The sequence below is a fragment of the Meles meles genome, chromosome 11, assembly GCF_922984935.1.
Source record: "Meles meles chromosome 11, mMelMel3.1 paternal haplotype, whole genome shotgun sequence".
NCBI classification, from domain to species: domain Eukaryota; kingdom Metazoa; phylum Chordata; class Mammalia; order Carnivora; family Mustelidae; genus Meles; species Meles meles.
This window is the reverse complement of record NC_060076.1, coordinates 85640288-85658987: the sequence shown is the minus strand read 5'-3', so window position 1 is coordinate 85658987 and position 18700 is coordinate 85640288. Positions and strand designations below refer to the sequence as shown.

Here is an 18700-nt window from a genome sequence, read left to right as displayed (position 1 = left end):
AAAATCTTAAAAAAAAAAAAAATCTTTGCCTTTGTAAAGAATCAACTTGAGTAATACACATAAAATTACACAGTGTATCATAAAATGTTAAGCAGATTAAATTTAGGTTAATATTTAAAAAATACTTAAATTTCTCATGTACCTTTTTTACGGGGTTTACAATGCTGGCTCACCAATGAAATTCTTACTTTGTTTTTCTGTTTGGTTTTAAGAAAATTAATGCAAAGCTTCATGATGGAGTTTGTCAGCGCTGTAAAGAAGTACTTGAATGGCGTGTAAAATACAGCAAATATAAACCATTGTCGAAGCCTAAAAAATGGTGAGTTATGTTTCTTAATTATCTTACCAACAATATATGTATCAGCTTATTATTTCTTTACCCAATACTCAAAATTATATCCAACTAAATCCTAAGGTAGGTGGAAAAAAAACTCCCATTGTCCCATGGAGAATTTCATTTTACATGCCGTTTCCTTCTTTATAAAATGTATTCACCCTTTCCCACCCTATTCTTTTTTTGTAAAATTTTATTTATTTGTCAGAGAGAGAGAGAAAGAGCAAGCGCTTATGTATGTGCGCACACACACACACACACACACACACACACACACATAAATGCAGGGGGAGGGGCAACAGGAGAGGGAGAAGCAGACTCCTTGCTAAGTGGAAAGACTGACCCTAACCTAAGATCATGACCTGAGCTGAAGGCAACTTCCTGAGTAAACCATCAGGTGCCCCCTTTCTGTCTTTTTTTCATGTTCTTTAGCATTTCTTCCCAAAAGAAGATACTTTTAAACAAATCTGATGAGTTTTATTCTCAGTGGCCCAAATTAGCAGTAGGGAAGTTTGACAAGTGTTGGTGCTATCCGAGGCTAGATTTCCATGAACGAATTAACTGTGTTTTCTACTGTCTTCTCTGTAGCTGGTTGTGCCATAAGCCATGTAGTTTTAGTTTGGAGGCCTATTATATTATTTGTAGCTTTCTAGAGGCACCTGGCTGACTCATTTGGTGGAGCATGTGACTCTTGATCTTGAGGGTGTGAGTTCGAGCCCTGTGTTGGCTGTAGAGACTTCTTAAAAAATAAAAATCTCTTAAAAACAAAAAAGGGATTGGGGTGCTGGGTGGCTCAGCTGTTAGGGATTTGCCTTTGACTCAGGTCATGATCCTGGGGTCCTGGGATCCAGCCCCACATCAGGCTCCCTGCTCGGCAGGAAGCCTGCTTTCCCTCTCCCACTCCCTGTGCTTGTGTTCCCTCTCTCCCCGTCTCTCTGTCAAATAAATAAATAAAACCTTTAAAAAAAAAAAAAAGATTTCTTTCTAAATGTTGGTATAACTTTGGGTGCCTGGCTGGGTCAGTCAGAAGAGCACGTGACTCTTGATCTCGGGGTCATGAGTTTAAGCCCCACATTGGGTGTAGGAATTACTCAAATATATTTTAAAAATTTTTAAAACTCCTAAAAAAAAAAAAAAAGAATGGTTGAATGTGGACATCTCAACTCAAGGGTCAGCAACTCTGTCCTATCTTAGAGTCATTGAAGTCTTTGGAATCAGGAAAGGTCATGATAATGATACCACTACCTAGGTAATATGGTGACCCAGAGCTCTTTGAGAAACTTCAGGTAGGTCAAGGAGATGAAGGCTGAGAGGACCTCAGGAACTGCTGTTCCACATCACCCTAAGGCAGATGAGGTTAGCCACAGAATAGCTCACAGTGAGTGCAAAATGAAGGATATGTAATATTGTATAAGATATTACAGATAGGGGCGCCTGGGTGGCTCAGTGGGTTAAAGCCTCTGCCTTTGGCTCAGGTCATGATCCCAGGGTCCTGGGATCGAGCCCCGCATCAGGCTCTCTGCTCAGCAGGGATCCTGCTTCCTCCTCTCTCTCTGCCTGCCTCTCTGCCTAGTTGTGATTTCTCTCTGTCAAATAAATAAAATATTAAAAAAAAAAAAGATATTACAGATAATAAGATAATATTGTATAAGATGTTACAGATAATATTGTATAAGATGTTACAGATAACAAGACATTCAAGCAAAAGAAGATATAATAAAGAATAATAAATGTAATATTTATATTACATTATATTATATTACAATAATAAATGTAATAAAGAAGCCCAACCTACTGTAGAACAAATGATTATTCATGAGAGACTAAGAAATTGTCAGTTAAACCAAGGTCTGAACGTGTTCCTGAGGATGTCACCTGCCTGGCCTAGAATATCATGAATTTCAAATGATACTGAACACATGGCACATGAGGCATTTTGGAAAGCCTAGCTTTCAAACTCCAATCCAGGACTGAGAGTGTCCTAGAAAGTATAACTTACCTATATTCATGTTGCACTCTCTGCATATTAACACTTTACTAACATTATAAGGGATTTAAGTGCATTGACTAAAGATTCTGATGGTAGCATAATTTAGTTAGAAATTTTGAATGTTTTACTCCAGCTAATCTTGCTTAGAAGTCAAATTTGTCCTTTGTCAGAATTTATATGAGAAGTTTTCTTTGACATTGGATGTGTCTTTTGTGAAAAGATCAATTTTCCAGCACCCTGAATATTGTCATTGATTAAAATGTTGAGTATTTTACTTGTCTAGCTATCTTTTGCCACAGATTATGTAGCCAAATGATGTATGTAAGGAAAAGTTCAACAGAACATAAAATAAAAAAAACATAAAAGAAAAAAAACAGAACATAAAAGAGGAGGAGGGACTATTTATAGGTGACATTTCTTTTGTAATGAAGTAATATTCTGAAGATTGTGAAAATCAAAGCACTTTTATGTTATTTGTTGGGCTTATAAATCACCAAAAATCATGGATGATTAGCAAATTTCCATTGCTCCTACGATCTAATCCCAAATATTAGACCCAAGAAAGAATTAAACATCTAAACTTGTCCATGTTATCTGTTTGACCACAGAAGCAGAAACTGTATTGTGTTTGTACTTGGCAGAGGAGGTCTCATGTTTCCTTTTCAGTGAGGTGACATTCTACAGGATTTTTATGATCATGTTCTTTATGACACTTTCTCCCAGTTACTGAAAACAACCCTGGACAATTCCAGAGACTTTTGGAAAGGATGTCCTAAATGGAGCTGTAAGAGCCGAAAATGTGTATTTGCTGGAGGGGGTTGGGATGATTGTCCGTCGTGAGAGGGGAGGATAAAAAGGTCATCCGTTAGTGCTACATAAACAGTGTAATCCTGGCACTACCCTTGGATATAAGGTAGGGTTTTTTTAAGATTTTATTTGTTTGAGAGAGAAACAAGGCAGGGGAGTGGAAGAGAGAGACGCAGGCTCCCTGCTGAGCTGGGAGCCCAATGTTGGACTCCATCCCAGGACCCTGGGATCATGACCTGAGCCAAAGGCAGATGCTTAATGACTGAGCCACCCAGGCTCCCCAAGGTAGTTTTAAATATCATCGAATACTCAGATCTTCAAGTCTTTATGGAAATAAAGTGAAAGACTTATAAAGATAATGCTCAGCTTTCCCCGGCTTCTCTTCCCTGTAAGAGCTGAGATGAGCCACCACCTTGTTTCATGCCTGGCTGTTTAATCAGAGGTCAGGTCACTCATTTTGGCTTATGTGTTTTGATCTTAAGGCACGTCCCTGCTAATCTCTGGATAGAGGGCTGCTTCGGTGCCACCAGCATCTCCTGGACACCCAAATGGTCTAATCATTAGACTTAAAGATTGCTTATATATATGTAAGAATTGTGGATCAGAATGAGTCTAAATCTTTTTATATAAAACCTCATTTTGGGGGGCACCGGGTGGCTCAGTCATTAAGCGTCTGCCTTCAGCTCAGATTATGATCCCAGAGTCCTGGGATCAAGCCCTGCATAGAGGCTTCCTGCTCGGCGGGAAGCCTGCTTCTTCCTCTCCCTCTGCCCCTGCTTGTGTTACTTCTCTCTCTGTGTCTCTCTGTGTCAAATAAATAAATAAAATCTTAAAAAACAAACAAACAAAAAACCCCCTCATTTTTCAAGGGCCCTGTTTTTGACTTTTGAAAAAGAAAACCCAAAGATAAATTAAAAACATTTGTTACTGTGCTTGGTCAGTCCTAAATCATTTAGGAATCCTGTAAATAACCTTGAGTGTGGAACTGAATTATTGGAAAAGCAAGAGATCTTACAAATGTTAAATGATTTGTGTAGCTCTTAAAGAAGAAAGGAGTCTTGACATTTTTACTTAAAATTCATTTATCAAATTATTTTCCAGCTATATTGGAAATACAGATGGTTAAAAGATTATCCCCTTCCGCAAGCAATGCAAGACAAGAAATAAAGTTGGGTTTTTTTTTTTTTTTTTCCTTTTTTCTGGGCTCAGACGGATTATATGTTTGAGCCAAGATCAGAAAGTAAAGCAGATGGAGTTAAGATTCAAATGCAAATTGCTCCCATTCCAAAGCCATGTTTTCCTGTCCTCCTACAGTGATTTCTTAGTATTATATTATTCATTCAAAAAGCATTGTTCTTCCCTTCATCTCAGCCTAATGCTATATTATTTTTTATAGTCACCCGTCTTGTTTATGAAAGTTATCCACTGCTGAGTATCACATGTATAGACCTGCTTATTAATTAATTAATTAATTAATTAAATGAATGGAATTAATTAATTAGTTAATTAAAGTAAGCTCGATGCCCAAAGTGGGGCTTGAGCTTGGGACCCTGGGAACGAGTTGCATGCTCTACCAACTGAGCCAGCCAGACACCTCATTTTTTTTTTTAAATACACATGTCCAAATAAATAGATTTTATATTCAGGCATTGAAATACCTAAGCTAGTACCTAGAAACTTCTTGTGCCTTGTATTTCAGGTAACCAAGCAACCTTTTTCAAGTATTACTTTAGAAGTGTTATAGGCAAATACCCATATTTGTGTTAGAATCTCTAGCCTGCTTTTTTTCCTCTTCCTACTCAAAAAAAAGAATTTACCAAGAATATAGTGTTAGCTTATGTTTAACATTATCATAGTAGTAGAAGAGAAAGGAGAAACTGGTATAAAACAGTAACAGACCACAAACAAATTGGGGTCTGAGCTTAGAAGTGGATCTATATGTCCCCTGCATTAGCAGTTCTCAAATGGAAGGGGACGATTGTGCCCCCTCCACGTGACATTTGGCAGTGTCTGGGGACAGTTTTTTGGTTTGTCTTTTTTTTAAGATTTTATTTATTTATTTGACAGGGAGAGCACAGTGAGAGAGGGAATACAAGCAGAGAGGGAACACAAGCAGGGGGAGTGGGAGATGGAGAAGCAGCCTCCCCACTGAGCAGGGAACCCTATGTGGGACTCAATCCCAGGACCCTGGGATAATGACTTGAGGTGAGCTGAAGGTAGATGCTTAACCAGCTGAGCCATCCAGGTGCCCCTGGAGACAGTTTTGATGGTCTTGACTTGAGAAGTTGGGAGGGATGCTACTGGCATATAGTAGGTAAAGGCCAGATGCTACAAAAAATCCTACAGTGCATAGGACAGCCCTCGCATCAAAGACATATCCAGCCCAGCATGTTACTAGTGTCTTGGTTGAGAAACCTTGGTGTATAAAAAATACACGGATACTCACAGGGCCAAGCCCCACTGAAACTTGACATATATCTTAGTCCAGTAGTTTTCAATCTTTTCACCTGTAGAATTCTTTATTTTTTAATTTTTAAATAAGCTCTATGCCTAGCATGGGTTGTTGGAACTCATCACCTGGAGATCAAGAGTTACATGTTCTACAGAATGAGCCAGCCAGGTGCCCCTCAGCTATAGAATTCTTGAATAAAATAAAAGCTTAGCCAGGGATCCAATCACTCCAATAGGCCCAAACAGAACTGCCCTTACACCTTAAATGCTGCAAGAAGAATGTCAGTGGAATATGCAGCTCTTGATCTCAGGGTTGTGAGTTCGAGTCCCATGTTGGATGTAGAGATTACCTAAAATATAATCGTTTAAGAGTAGATTTCATTCTGAAAAATTTTTAAAGTGAGGAGCGCAAGAGCTGGTATCACATGCCTCTTCGACTGTCTGGCCTGTTTCAGGACATGGATGTGCTTAATGATTAATACACTGTTTGCGTTTAAATGGAAGTCACTGCCCCTGGTTCTTAATTATCAGTATTGACCGATAATTTTAAAAATTTATTACCCCACTGAAACCCTTACCTCTTCATACTTTATTGTATTAAATAAATTCTCCTCTATCTCACCTTTACTCAACTATATTCCTTGGTCCAGAGTTTGAATAAGCTAGTATTTTGAAAAAGGCTTATTTCACTTAAAAGCTTCAAGAGCTCCTGCCAGGAAGAGTTGGGTCTCCAGCAGCAGGGGACTAAATGGAATTTTTTCTGCCCAGAGAAGTTGTGCTTTTGCATGTATACTAACAGTGTGTGAGAGTGTGGGAGTGGGGATGAGGTTCTTTAACCTGTGAGAGAAAACAAAAAGTTTTAGTATTCGGGAGAAAATGAGAGGAGGATGAGATGCTTCTAAGCCGGCCATGCCACCCTATCTGGCTTGTCTTTCTGACCAGGTTCTTGCTCTAACCAAATTAGCCAAACTCAGACCCTCAAGATAATTTTTTGTAGAGCCACCCTGTCTTTTTGACATTCTCTATTTTTGTGGTGGTGTAAAATAAATAACATACAATTTATCATTTTAACCACTTGGAAGTGTACAGTTCGGTTGTGTTAAGTATATTCATATTGTTGTGCAACAGGTCTCCAAAACACTGTCATCTTGCAACAGTGAAATCTATACCTATTAAACAGAGGCTCCCCTTTCTCTGCTCCATCAGCTCTTGGCAGCTTCCATCTGTTTTCTGTTGCTATGAATTTGGCTACTTTATTTTTTATTTTTTTAAAGTAGGCTCACTCTGGGCTCCAACGTGGGGCTTGAACTCAGGACCTTGGAGATCAAGAGTTGGAGGCTTAACTGACTTAGCCACCGAGGCATCCCTGAATTTGACTACTTTAAATACCTCATCTGAATGGAATCATAAAAGTATTTGTTCTTTTGTGACTGGCTTATTTCATTTAGTATAGTGTTGTTATAACATGTGACAGAATTCCCTTCCCTTTTAATACTAAGTTATATTCCATTGACTGTATATACACACGGACATACACACTACTTTTTGGTTTTCACTCATCTGTGTGGACACTTAGGTTGCTTCTACCTCTTGAGTATTGTGAATACTGTTATGAGCGTTGTTGTGCAAATATCTCTTCAAGACTCTGCTTTCAATTTTTTGGCATATATATACACAGAAGTGGGCTTGCTGGATCATATGGTAGTTCTTTTTTTAATTGTTTTAGGAAACTTCATACCTCTTTTGATAGTGATTGCACCATTTTACAGTCGCACCAACAATACACAAGGGTTCCACTTTCTCGATATCTTTGCCAACATTTGTTTGCAGTTATTTTATTTTAAAGTATTTATTTTAATAATGATGTTATTGAGAATCACCAAGAAATTAAAGCATAGCAATTATATTTTCTTTTCTTTTTTTTAAGATTTTTTTTTTTTTTTTGAAAGAGAGTGAGAGAGAGAGAACAAACAAGGTAGAGGAGAGGGAGAAGCAGAGTCCCCACTGAGCAGGGAGCCCAGTGTGAGGCTGGATGCTAGGATTCAGGGATCATGACCTGAGCCGAGGGCAGACACTTAACCGACTGAGCCACCCAGGCACCCTGCAATTTTATTTTCAAAAACATTTTGTATAGCTTTTGCGATCAACAAAAAAAATAGTAAAACCATTATCCAAAATAACTATTAAGTCATTAGTAATTTAACTGTTTTTTTAAAATGGAAATTAAGTTTAACTTTATATTGATAATTAACTGAATATTAGATTTTGTAAATCACAAATAAGGTAGTTCTAAGTAAAAACTATTATTATACCCCATCAGTAAAGACATTAACAAATTCTAAACTAAAGTAAGTACTAATACTCTTTCTTTTTTTAAAGATTTTATTTATTTATTTGAGAGAGCATGTGGGAGAGCTGGGGGAGGGGCAGAGGGAGAGGGAGAAGCAGGCTCTCCACTGAGCAGGGAGCCGGGTATGAGACTTGATCCCAGGACCCTGGGATCATGACCTGAGATGAAGGCGGAGGCTTAACTGACTGAGCCCCCCAGGCACCCTAGTACTAAGACTCTGTAAAATCATGAAAACAGCACAAATAAAGAATCAAAAAGTACCATTATAATCCATTTTTCCTACTCTAAATTACTGAATAAACACTTCACAAATTAAAGGAATAGTCAGTTTTTTAATGAATTTTACCTTAAAGATACTCATTATTTCATCCAAACCTTACTTTTACCTTATTCACAAAATTAATACATATTTATATTTTTAAATACACATTTTTAAAAAGATTTTATTTATTTGACAGACAGAGATCACAAGTAGGCAGAGAGGCAGGCAAAGAGAGAGGGGGAAGCAGGCTCCCTGATGCGCAGAGAACCTGATGTGGGGCTTGATCCCCCGACCCTGAGATCATGACCTGAGCTGAAGGCAGAGGTTTAACCCACTAAGCAACCCAGGAGCCCCACAAAATTAATATATTTTTTAAAGATTTTATTTATGTATGTTTATATGTGAGAGAGAGAGAACATGAGATTGGGAGGGTTAGAGGGAGACGCAGACTCCCCACTGAGGGGGAGCCCAATGCAGAACATGATCCTGGGATTCCAGGATCATGACCTGAGCCCAAGGCAGATGCTTAAGTGACTGAGCCACACAGGCACCCCAGTATTTTTCTTTTATAAGAGACTATATTCATCATGGGTGGAAAGTAACTGTCACATAGAACTTGCTACATAGAATTTAAATTTGATGTGGCAAAATCAAATTCTGTGTTTGCAGTTACTTCAAATAGCGTCTTCAGTATGTAAGACGTTGTGCTATATATTATAGAATATGCCAAAGTCAATCTCCAACACCAAGGAGTTTACAATATATTATGAGAGATAGGCCCACAAATAATTCTTGGGCAGATTGAGAAGTGTCGGGTGTAAGTAAAAGATGAGAGAGACCCATAGGGTACAAGGTGAGACTGCAGAGGATGAATAAAATGAAAACAGGAGCAGTAGATCTAGAAAAGATATAAATTAATGGTAAAAGAGTGCTGTAAACAGGGGCGCCTGGGTGGCTCAGTAGGTTAAGCCTCTGCCTTTGGCTCAGGTCATGATCTCAGGGTTCCAGGATCGAGCCCCGCATCGGGCTCTCTGCTCAGCGGGGAGCCTGCTTCCTCCTCTCTCTCTGCCTGCCTCTCTGCCTACTTGTGACCTCTGTCTGTCAAATAAATAAATAAAATCTTAAAAAAAAAAAAAAAAAGAGTGCTGTAAACAGTGTTTGTAGGACACCCTGTGAGAAAATCACCAGGGTAAGGAGGAAAAATGAACAAGAATCCCATGTTCCCTTTAACAGATAATTTGGATAATCTCGAGGTATCTCTGTATGGTCTTTGGGTTCTTTTGTTCTGAGATCCCCGGCTGACTCAGTCTGTATAGCATGTGACTTGATCTCAGGGTTGTGAGTTTGAGCCCCAGAGTGGGAAAAGAGATTATTTAAAACAAAACAAAACAAAACAAAACAAAAAGTAAGGGTGCCTGGTTGGCTCAGTCGGTAGAGCATGCAACTATAACTTCCCGGTTGTGAGTTTAAGCCTCACCATGGTGTACAAGTTTACTTAAAAAAATAAAATAAGGGGGCGCCTGGGTGGCTCAGTGGATTAAGCCGCTGCTTTCGGCTCAGGTCATGATCTCAGGGTCCTGGGATCGAGTCCTGCATCCAGCTCTCTGCTCAGCAGGGAGCCTGCTTCCCTCTCTCTCTCTCTGCCTGCCTCTCTGCCTACTTGTGATCTCTCTCTCTGTCAAATAAATAAAATAAAAATCTTTAAAAAAAAAATAAAATAAGGGCGCCTGGGTGGCTCAGTGGGTTAAGCCGCTGCCTTCGGCTCAGGTCATGATCTCAGGGTCCTGGGATCGAGTCCGCATCCAGCTCTCTGCTCAGCAGGGAGCCTGCTTCCCTCTCTCTCTGCCTGCCTCTCTGCCTACTTGTGATCTCTCTCTGTCAAATAAATAAATAAAATCTTTTAAAAAAATAAAATAAACATTTTAAAAGAAGTAAACATTGTTATGCACTACAATGTTATCAGTCCCTCCTGTTATCAGCCTGTGACAATGAACTATATAGTTTGGGCCTATTTGGTTATATTCTTCAGCCCCAGCATTTGTTGTAATAGATTGAGACTCTGATGGTTAATCAGTTTCACGAGAGTTGTGTAACCCCATTCCAGGAGTAGTAAAATGTCTCAGAGTGGAGTTTTGCTCACAGGTTACTCTTCATGTCATATCAAAGTCCTTAATATTCAAGTGTAAAAGAGGAAAGTTTTCATTACTGTCATCCATCGTTCACCTGTGCACGAAACCTACTTTTTAACATTAATATTGATAGATACAACAAGCTTTGATTTAAAATTGCCTGCCCTGAAGTGCAATAGCTTCCATTTTCTCTTTTTTTTCTAAATTACTCTGGGTGAGAAGTGATATTTTGTACTCTTAGGAATTGTTCTAATCAAATCTGGGATGACAAGAGGTAGTACAGTCTTTCCACTTACTTTTTTTTTTTTAAGATTTTATTTATTTGCTTATTTAAAAGAGAGAGAGAGATCACAAGTAGGCAGAGAGGCAGGCAGAGAGAGAGGGGGAAGCAGGCTCCCCACTGAGCAGAGAGCCGGATGTGGTGCTCGATCCCAGAACCCTGAGATCATGACCTGAGCCGAAGGCAGAAGCCTAACCCACTGAGCCACCCAGGTGCCCCTCTCCACTTATTTTTAAACACACTTATTTAAACACACTTAAACACTTATTTTTAAACCTTGTGTGGACAGAAGGAGGTGAATTGTAGCTTTTTGTACTCAAAATTGTTGGACTTTATTTGTTTTTTTTTTTTTTTTAATTTTACTTATTTATTTGACAGAGAGAGAGACAGATCACAGGTAGGCAGGGAGGCAGAGAGAGGAGGAAGCAGGAGCAGAGAGCCCCATGTGGGGCTCGATCCCAGGACCCTGGGATCATGACCTGAGCCGAAGGCAGAGGCTTTAACCCACTGAGCCACCCAGGCGCCCCAAAATTGTTGGACTTTAGAGATAGTTTCCTTAAAAGCATTTTCTAAGTAGCATATAATTCCTTAGTATGGTTTCAGAATCTTTCTACATTAGCAGATTACTTAGAGTCACTGCAGGAAGTGTGACTTTATGGAACTCTGTCAATGTTGAGTTTGTATTATTTGTACATCAAGGGTGGAGTACCATAGCTCATTGTTTACGAAAGCACCTAGTCATCGCATATTATGAGTATTACAAGTGGACCTGAATTATGCTAAAGGTTAAAGTGTAATAATTTAACCAGGAAATGTAGACAGTGCCAGCAAAGTTGTTGCAGAGTAAAATAAGTGTTTTACTTGTAACAAGTACTAAAAATATAAGAACAGTTCTTTTTCCCTTAGTATTTATTGTCTAGATCAGTGGTTCTGAAACCTTTTGTTTCAGGACCCCTGTGTAACTCTTACAAAGTTTTGAGCACCTGAGAAAGCTTGGCTTATTTGGGTTTATATCGGTTTTATCTATTTTTGTTTATTGTATTAGATATGAAAATGCAAACATTTTAAAAATAATTATTTACTAAATAATATGAATATAAGCAAAATATGCCCAGTAAGTGTTAATAACTTTTTGTGAAAAATAACCTTAGAAACAAAAATACTAGTGAGACAAGTGGCATTGTTGCACATTTTTCTTTAGTGTCTGGCTAGTAGAAAAAAAAGGAAAGAATAAATTTTAAGGGTCTCCTGGGTGGCTCAGTGGGTTAAGCCTCTGCCTTCGGCTCAGGTCATGGTCTCAGGGTCCTGGGATCGAGCCCTGCGTCGGGCTCTCTGCTCAGCAGGGAGCCTGCTTCCTCCTCTCTCTCTCTCTGCCTGCCTCTCTGCCTACTTGTGATCTCTGTCTCTCAAATAAATAAATAAAATCTTTAAAAAAAAAAAGAATAAATTTTAAAAGGAGTAAAAGTAAATTTTAATAGCTTTTCCCAGATACTTGTAGAAATCCTCTCAAGATTTTCACGTTCTACCCTGTTAGCCAGACTGGTGACCCATACCCATGCATGATTTTATAACACACATTTGCTCGTTTGGAAAATATTAGTTCACTGTGTTCTACTGATCTTCTGAATGTTGATATGTTTTATTATACAATATAAAAATATGTTAATATCACAGCAATGTCAGTAGAAAAATCTGAGTTTTTCATCTGAGTGTTTGGAGGTGACAAACACAGTGATTACTAGTACAGTTTGGTGCCCCTGTCTTTTGTTCATGCTAAGGTGCCAGCACTTTCAGAATTCATTATGAAGAATGAGACTCAAAGAGAGTGACTTTCCAAGATTATATGACAAGAGCATGTCAAAGCTGTGGTAGGATCTCAGTCTCCTAGGTCAGTGCTATTTTTAAAATAATATCTGCTAGTGTTTACAGGGGTCCATTGAAAACTTCAAGTTTTATCCTGACTTTCACCCTTAAATATGTAGTGAGCATATTTTAGCTTTTAATTACTTTTTCTATCTATTGTGTTTTTCATTATAAAAAAGTAAATATGGCATCATTTTTAAAAAGGTATACTACTGTTTCCTTTGTCAGTAAACATGGTTAATAGGAGTGACCTGTGTTTTTATTTGGCCATGGTTTCCACTGAAATGATTAGTTTTGATTTATGCATGGCCAAGATTGATTGTTTCTGGGAATTAGATTTCGTGGAGAAATAAAAAGAAGGCAAATCATGATTATTTTAACATCGCTGAAGTTCATTGAGTGTTGGACTTAAAATACTCAAAATATAGCCATTTTGAAGGGAAAATAGGTAAAATTTAGGTGAATTTAATGTTTTTCTTTACTGTGTATTTTGTAGGAAAAAGCCACTCAAGAGTGATTAAATAATTTTCAGCCACTTTAAAAGATGTTTCATGATATTTCACAGATTTTATGACAACTTAGAAGGTGTGTCTCTTATCATTAAAATAATATCTAAACCATTCCATTCTTAAGATCAAGATTCTTTGAGTCTTGAGGTGAAAAAAATGCAGAAATTCAATTACTTTCAGGCCTTGTTTCATTCTACTCCCAGTGAAGACATAAAGCCTGAATTAAGAGATTTGGAAGAGAAGGTGCACAAGGGTCCTACTTACGTGCAAGGGAAACTGGAAGCTTCTTAAGCATAAGTGTATAAATTTTTTTTTTTAATATTTTATTTATTTGACAGAGAGAGAGAAGTCACAAGTAGTCAGAGAGGCAGGCAGAGAGGCAGGCAGAGAGAGAGGGAGAAACAGGCTCCCCACTGAACCGAGAGCCCGATGCGGGGCTCAATCCCAGGACCCTGAGATCATGACCTGAGCCGAAGGCAGAGGCCTAAACCACTGAGCCACCCAGGCGCCCCAGCATAAGTGTATAAATTTATATTACATTTTCACAAACATATTTCACATTGATAAAAAGGAAATATTTTTTAAAATGTGTGTGTCTCCTTAAAAGATAGGCATACTTATATTCATAGAGCTGCTAGCCTAATAAAACCTGGCTGTTTTATTATTTGAAAAGAGTATAGCTGGTTTCAGCAATAGAATGCTTTCTGGTCTTTGAATTGGCCATTATGGTCTCAACCAGCAGGAGGAACACTGGAAAACGCCCATCTTTAGGCAGTAATACTTTGATCTGGTCAAGAGTCTCAAGTGGTAATGTGCATAAGAATTTCTTAGAGAGTTTAACAGATTCTTGGGACCCATCCCCAAGATTCTGAGCATGTAAATAATGGCTGTAACCCAGATATCTGCATTTTAATAAGCTATGCAGGTGTTGGAGACAGTGTTAAGAGTCACTGTTTTGGGCACTCAGTGGGCTAAAGAAGTTAGACTCTGGGATCTTTTAACTTCAGATTCCAAAACAGGATATCCCATTTTAAAGCCTATTTTACATGTAAATTTTAGCATTAACAGTTCTGTAAATAGTTTTATCCCTGAATTAGCAATTTGAATTCTTAAGGATTGGTTTATCCCAGGACTCCCTGTTATGAAACAACACATTCACAGAAATGAAAACATTCTAATTTCCCTGAGGTCTTTGATGAACCTAACAAAGACAGACTTTCTTTAAAATTATTTTAAAACTTTTAAAATTTGAAACTAAAAGAAAACCTGAAGCTTTTCTTAATCCATGTGGATTGTTAGAACTTCATCTGTGTGTGTTCTAATGATGTACATTCTTTAAAATCTGTTTTTATTGCAGAGTAGTTAAGTAAAGCTTTTTAGAAATCCAAAATATAAACATACCAAATGTTTTAATAAGAAATTTTTAATAATTATTTTCACTTAGATTGTATATCAGAGAGGTTTTTTGTTTTTGTTTTTGTTTTTTAAATTCTGACTTAGATTTTTGTCTGTCAGGTCTCTTGAAGATATGATTTTCATGTGGTAAATTCATCCTTTTTAATTACAGTATTAAAAAACAAAACTCAACTGAGTAAATTTTAATGATCTTATTAGCTTTATTTGTTAATTCATGATGAGTCCATACAGTCTAGCAGACAGAAAGGAGCTCCAAGGAGGTATGTGAAATGAAAGATTCTCATAGGCAGAAGGGAGTGGGAACACGGAAATTATACTAGACAAAAAAGCTGGTTTGTTACCCTAGGCAGCTTTCCTTTAGGGGCTGACAGGGGTCTGTTAGGCAGGTCACCTAATTCGTGCTGATTAAGAGATGCCTGACTGGTATAGGATTCCATTTCTGGCAGAGCAGAAAGTGGACTGCATCTTGGTTTGGTGACTTGGAGCTTAGCTTAAGTAACTCCATTTTGGGCGTCCTTTCATGTTTTCAGCAACAATTTTTTAAGTTTTGAAAAATGAATACAGTTGTGAGACTAATACCACAATTAAAATATAAGACAGTTGGTTTCATTACCCCCAAAACTTTGAGTCACTCCACCTATTGTGTGGTCGTTGAATGCAATGGCCAAGAAAGAACTCTTTTTTTTTTTTTTAAAGATTTTATTTATTTATGTGTCAGAGGGATAGAGAACACAAGTAGGCAGAGTGGCAGGCAGAGGGAGAGGGAGAAGCAGGCTCCCTGCTGAGCTGGAGCCCTATGCTGGGCTTGATCCCAGGACCCTAGGATTGTGACCTGAGCAGAAGGCAGACACTTAACTGAGCCATCCAGGCACCTGTTCTTTTTTTTTTTTTTTTAAAGATTTTATTTATTTATTTGACACAGAGAGACATAGTGAGAGAGGGAACACAGCAGGGGGATTGGGAGAGGGAGAAGCAGGCTTCTCCCTGAGCAGGGAGCCTGATGCAGGACTCGATCCCAGGACCCTAGGATCATGACTTGAGCCAAAGACAGATGCTTAAGGACTGAGCCACCCAGGAGCCCCCCTTATTCTTTTGTTGTTGTTGTTGTTTTGTTTTTAAGATTTGTTGGGTGCCTGGGTCGCTCAGTCAGAGCAGCCCTCAGAGGGAGCCTGCTTCTCCCTCTCCCTCTACCTGCTTCTCCCTCTCCCTCTACCTGCTTCTCCCTCTCCCTCTATGTGCTTCTCCCTCTCCCTCTACCTGCTGCTCTGCCTACTCTGCCCTCTCTCTCTGTAAAATAAATAAATAAATAAAATTAGAAAAAAAAAAAAAAAGACTGTAGCAACCAGCACCTACTTGATCAAAACTATGCAGGCTATACATCAGCCTTATGGGCTAAAACTGAACATTTTTCTGCTTCAGTCTTTCATCACACCCATACTCTCAGGCCCTAGGAAACACTGATCTATTTCCATTTCCTATACTTTAACCTGTTCCAGAATGTCATATATATACAATTATATAGATATGGCCTTTTGAGGCTGGCTTCCTTAACTTCATAGTAGATTTGAGATTCATCCATATTTTAGTGTGGATGAGTAGTTCGGTAAAGATGGACTACTGGTTGTTCATTCACCAATTGATGGACCCTTAGGTTTTGCTGGGTTTTGGTGATTATGAATTATGTTGTCGTATACATTCCTGTACAGGGTTTTATGTGAACAGGTTTTTATTTCTCTTGAGTGAATGTGTAGCACTGAGATTGTTGGATTGTATACTAGGGATGTGTTTATAAGGAAGTATCAGAATGTTTTCCAAAATGGCTGTACTGTTTGCATTCCTACTGGAAGTGTAGGAGTTCTAGATGTTCTGCATCCTCATCAACACTTAGGATCTTCTGTTTGTTTTGTCTTGTTTTATTTTATTATTTATTTATTTATTTTGAAAGATAGAACACGAGCGGGAGGAGGGGCAGAGGCAGAGGGAGAGGGCAAAGTGGACTCCCCGCTCAGCACAGAGCCCAACGTGGGCTCAATCCCAAGACCCTGGGTCATAATATGAGCCAAAGTCAGATGCTTAACCAGGTGAGCCACCCAGGTGCCCCAGTGTGTCCTGTTTTAGCCTTAAGTGAGTAGCTATATGTCATTGTGATTTTAATTTGCATTTGTTTGATGACCAGTGATGCTAAACATCTTTCCATATGTTCATTCTGGATTTGTTTCTTCTTTAATGAAGTCTTCTTTATATATTTTAGCTCATGGTTTTATTGAATTGTTTTGATTACTTATTTCTGGGTTTTGAACGTACTTTATATATTGCGGGTACAAATCTTTTATCAGATATCGGTTTCGCTGATACTTTCTGCCAACCTCTGACTTTTTTTTTTTTTTTTTTTAATTCTCTTAATAATGACTTCTGTTGGGGAGGAAGAATTTCCTCTACCTTTCAAAGTCCTGCTAGCCGAACTAAGAATCAAATCGACATCCGACAGATTAATAGGAGAAAATCAAGTTTAGTAGTGTAAGTACAGGGAATCCATGGAGACATGGAAATTCCAAAGATAGGTAACGTGATCTGTATGAGCTAAGGAGAGGGTAGGGTTCTGAGGATGCAAAGGGGAGAAAGACCATTAGCAGGAAGGGGAGAGGAGATGTTTAGAAAACAAAGGTTTTCCTTTTATGTAGGTAAATGTCTAGGTAAAGTGGAATCTCTATTAATAGCTGTCTTCCTGGTATAAGCAAGCAGTTGTGTGGGAAGTAAAGGGCTTTTCCTGAATCTGCTGGGTTTTTATTGCTTTTAACTCAGCATAATGTTCATGCCAAAGTCCCATCTTGGGACAGCCTACCCTTGTCCCCTATACTTTTAGAGTGGAATAATTTTTATTTTGGTGAAGATCAGGCTTTATCAGGGATTTTTGTTCTTGATTTTGTTGTTGTAGCTAAGAAATCTTTGCCTGGCCTAGGATCACAAGTATTTTCTCCTGTTTTCTTTTAGATGTTGTGTAATTCTTGGTTTTATATTTGGACTTTTAACCCAATTCCTGTTAATTTTTTGGGTATCCAGTTGTTCCAGCATTATTTATTGAAAGGACTGTTTTTTCTCCATTGAATTCCCTTTGTACTGTGCTGAAAAATCAATTGATTATGTATACTATACATCTATTTCTGGAATCTGTTCTATCCCATTGATCTGTGTGTTTATCCTTTCACCAATACCACACCAATTTGATTACTGTAGCCTTACCATAAGTCTTAAAATCCAATCATGAATCTTCCAGCTGGTTTTCTTTTTCAATATAGTTTTGACTATTATAGCTTTTTTTGCTTTTTTAAAAAATAGCTTTTAGAATCAGTTTGCCAATTTCTACAGAAAGATATTGGTTATTGCTACGTGTAGTTCATTTTTGTTTACTGACCATATATACTATGACTTAAATAAACTCACGTTTGTTTTACTTACTTATTTATTAAATTTTAGTTTTAAGTAATCTCTACACCCATTGTGGGACTTGAACTCACAACCCTCAAGATTGAGAGTCACATGCTCTACCAACTGAGCCAGCCAGGTGTCCCTCACTTTTTATTTCTAATACTGCTTTTGTAAATTCGCTGGAATTTTCTACATAGACAATGATTTTTTTAAAAAATTAAGACAGTTGTATTTCTTGCTTTCCAATCTGTATGCTATTGTATTTCTTCTTTGTCTTTGTTGCACTGCTTAGGATCCCTAGTATGTTTTTGAAAAGGAATGATGAGGGCCCATATTCTTGCCCTTTTCCTGATTTTATTCATTCTTTTATCAGTAAGTATGTTATTAGCTATAATTTCCTTCTAGGAGCTTTTTATCAGGTTGAGGAAGTTTCTTTATAGTTTGCTGAGAGTTTTTATCATGAATGGATGTTAAATTTTGTTAAATGCTTTTTCTGCATCTGATGAAATCAATATATGGTTTTTCCTTAAAACATCAGTTTAGTGAATTATATTCATGGATTTTTTTTTTAAGATTTTATTTATTTATTTGACAGACAGAGATCACAAGTAGGGCAGAGAGGCAGGCAGAGAGAGAGGAGGAAGCAGGCTCCCCGCTGAGCAGAGAGCTCGATTCGAGGCTCGATCCCAAGACCCTGGGATCATGACCTGAGCCGAAGGTGGAGGCTTTAACCCACTGAGCCACCCAGGCGCCCCTATATTCATGGATTTTAATTTTGAATCAGCCTTGAATACCCTTGGATAAAGCCTATTTGGTCATGATGTATATCCTTTTTATATATTGCTAAATTTCATTTGCTAACATTTTGTCCTAGATTTCAATA

General features: G+C 38.1%; 1 protein-coding gene across 2 annotated transcripts in view; it reads left to right on the top strand.

The window, feature by feature from the left end:
* The window catches only part of C11H9orf85 (chromosome 11 C9orf85 homolog), an 81101-nt gene that overhangs the window by 41043 nt on the left and 21358 nt on the right, over positions 1-18700 (top strand). For both annotated transcript variants that reach the window (XM_046023740.1, XM_046023739.1), the window contains exon 2: positions 213-319. In XM_046023740.1, the coding sequence (XP_045879696.1) occupies positions 213-319 (107 nt within the window). The remainder of the gene's footprint in view (positions 1-212; positions 320-18700) is intronic.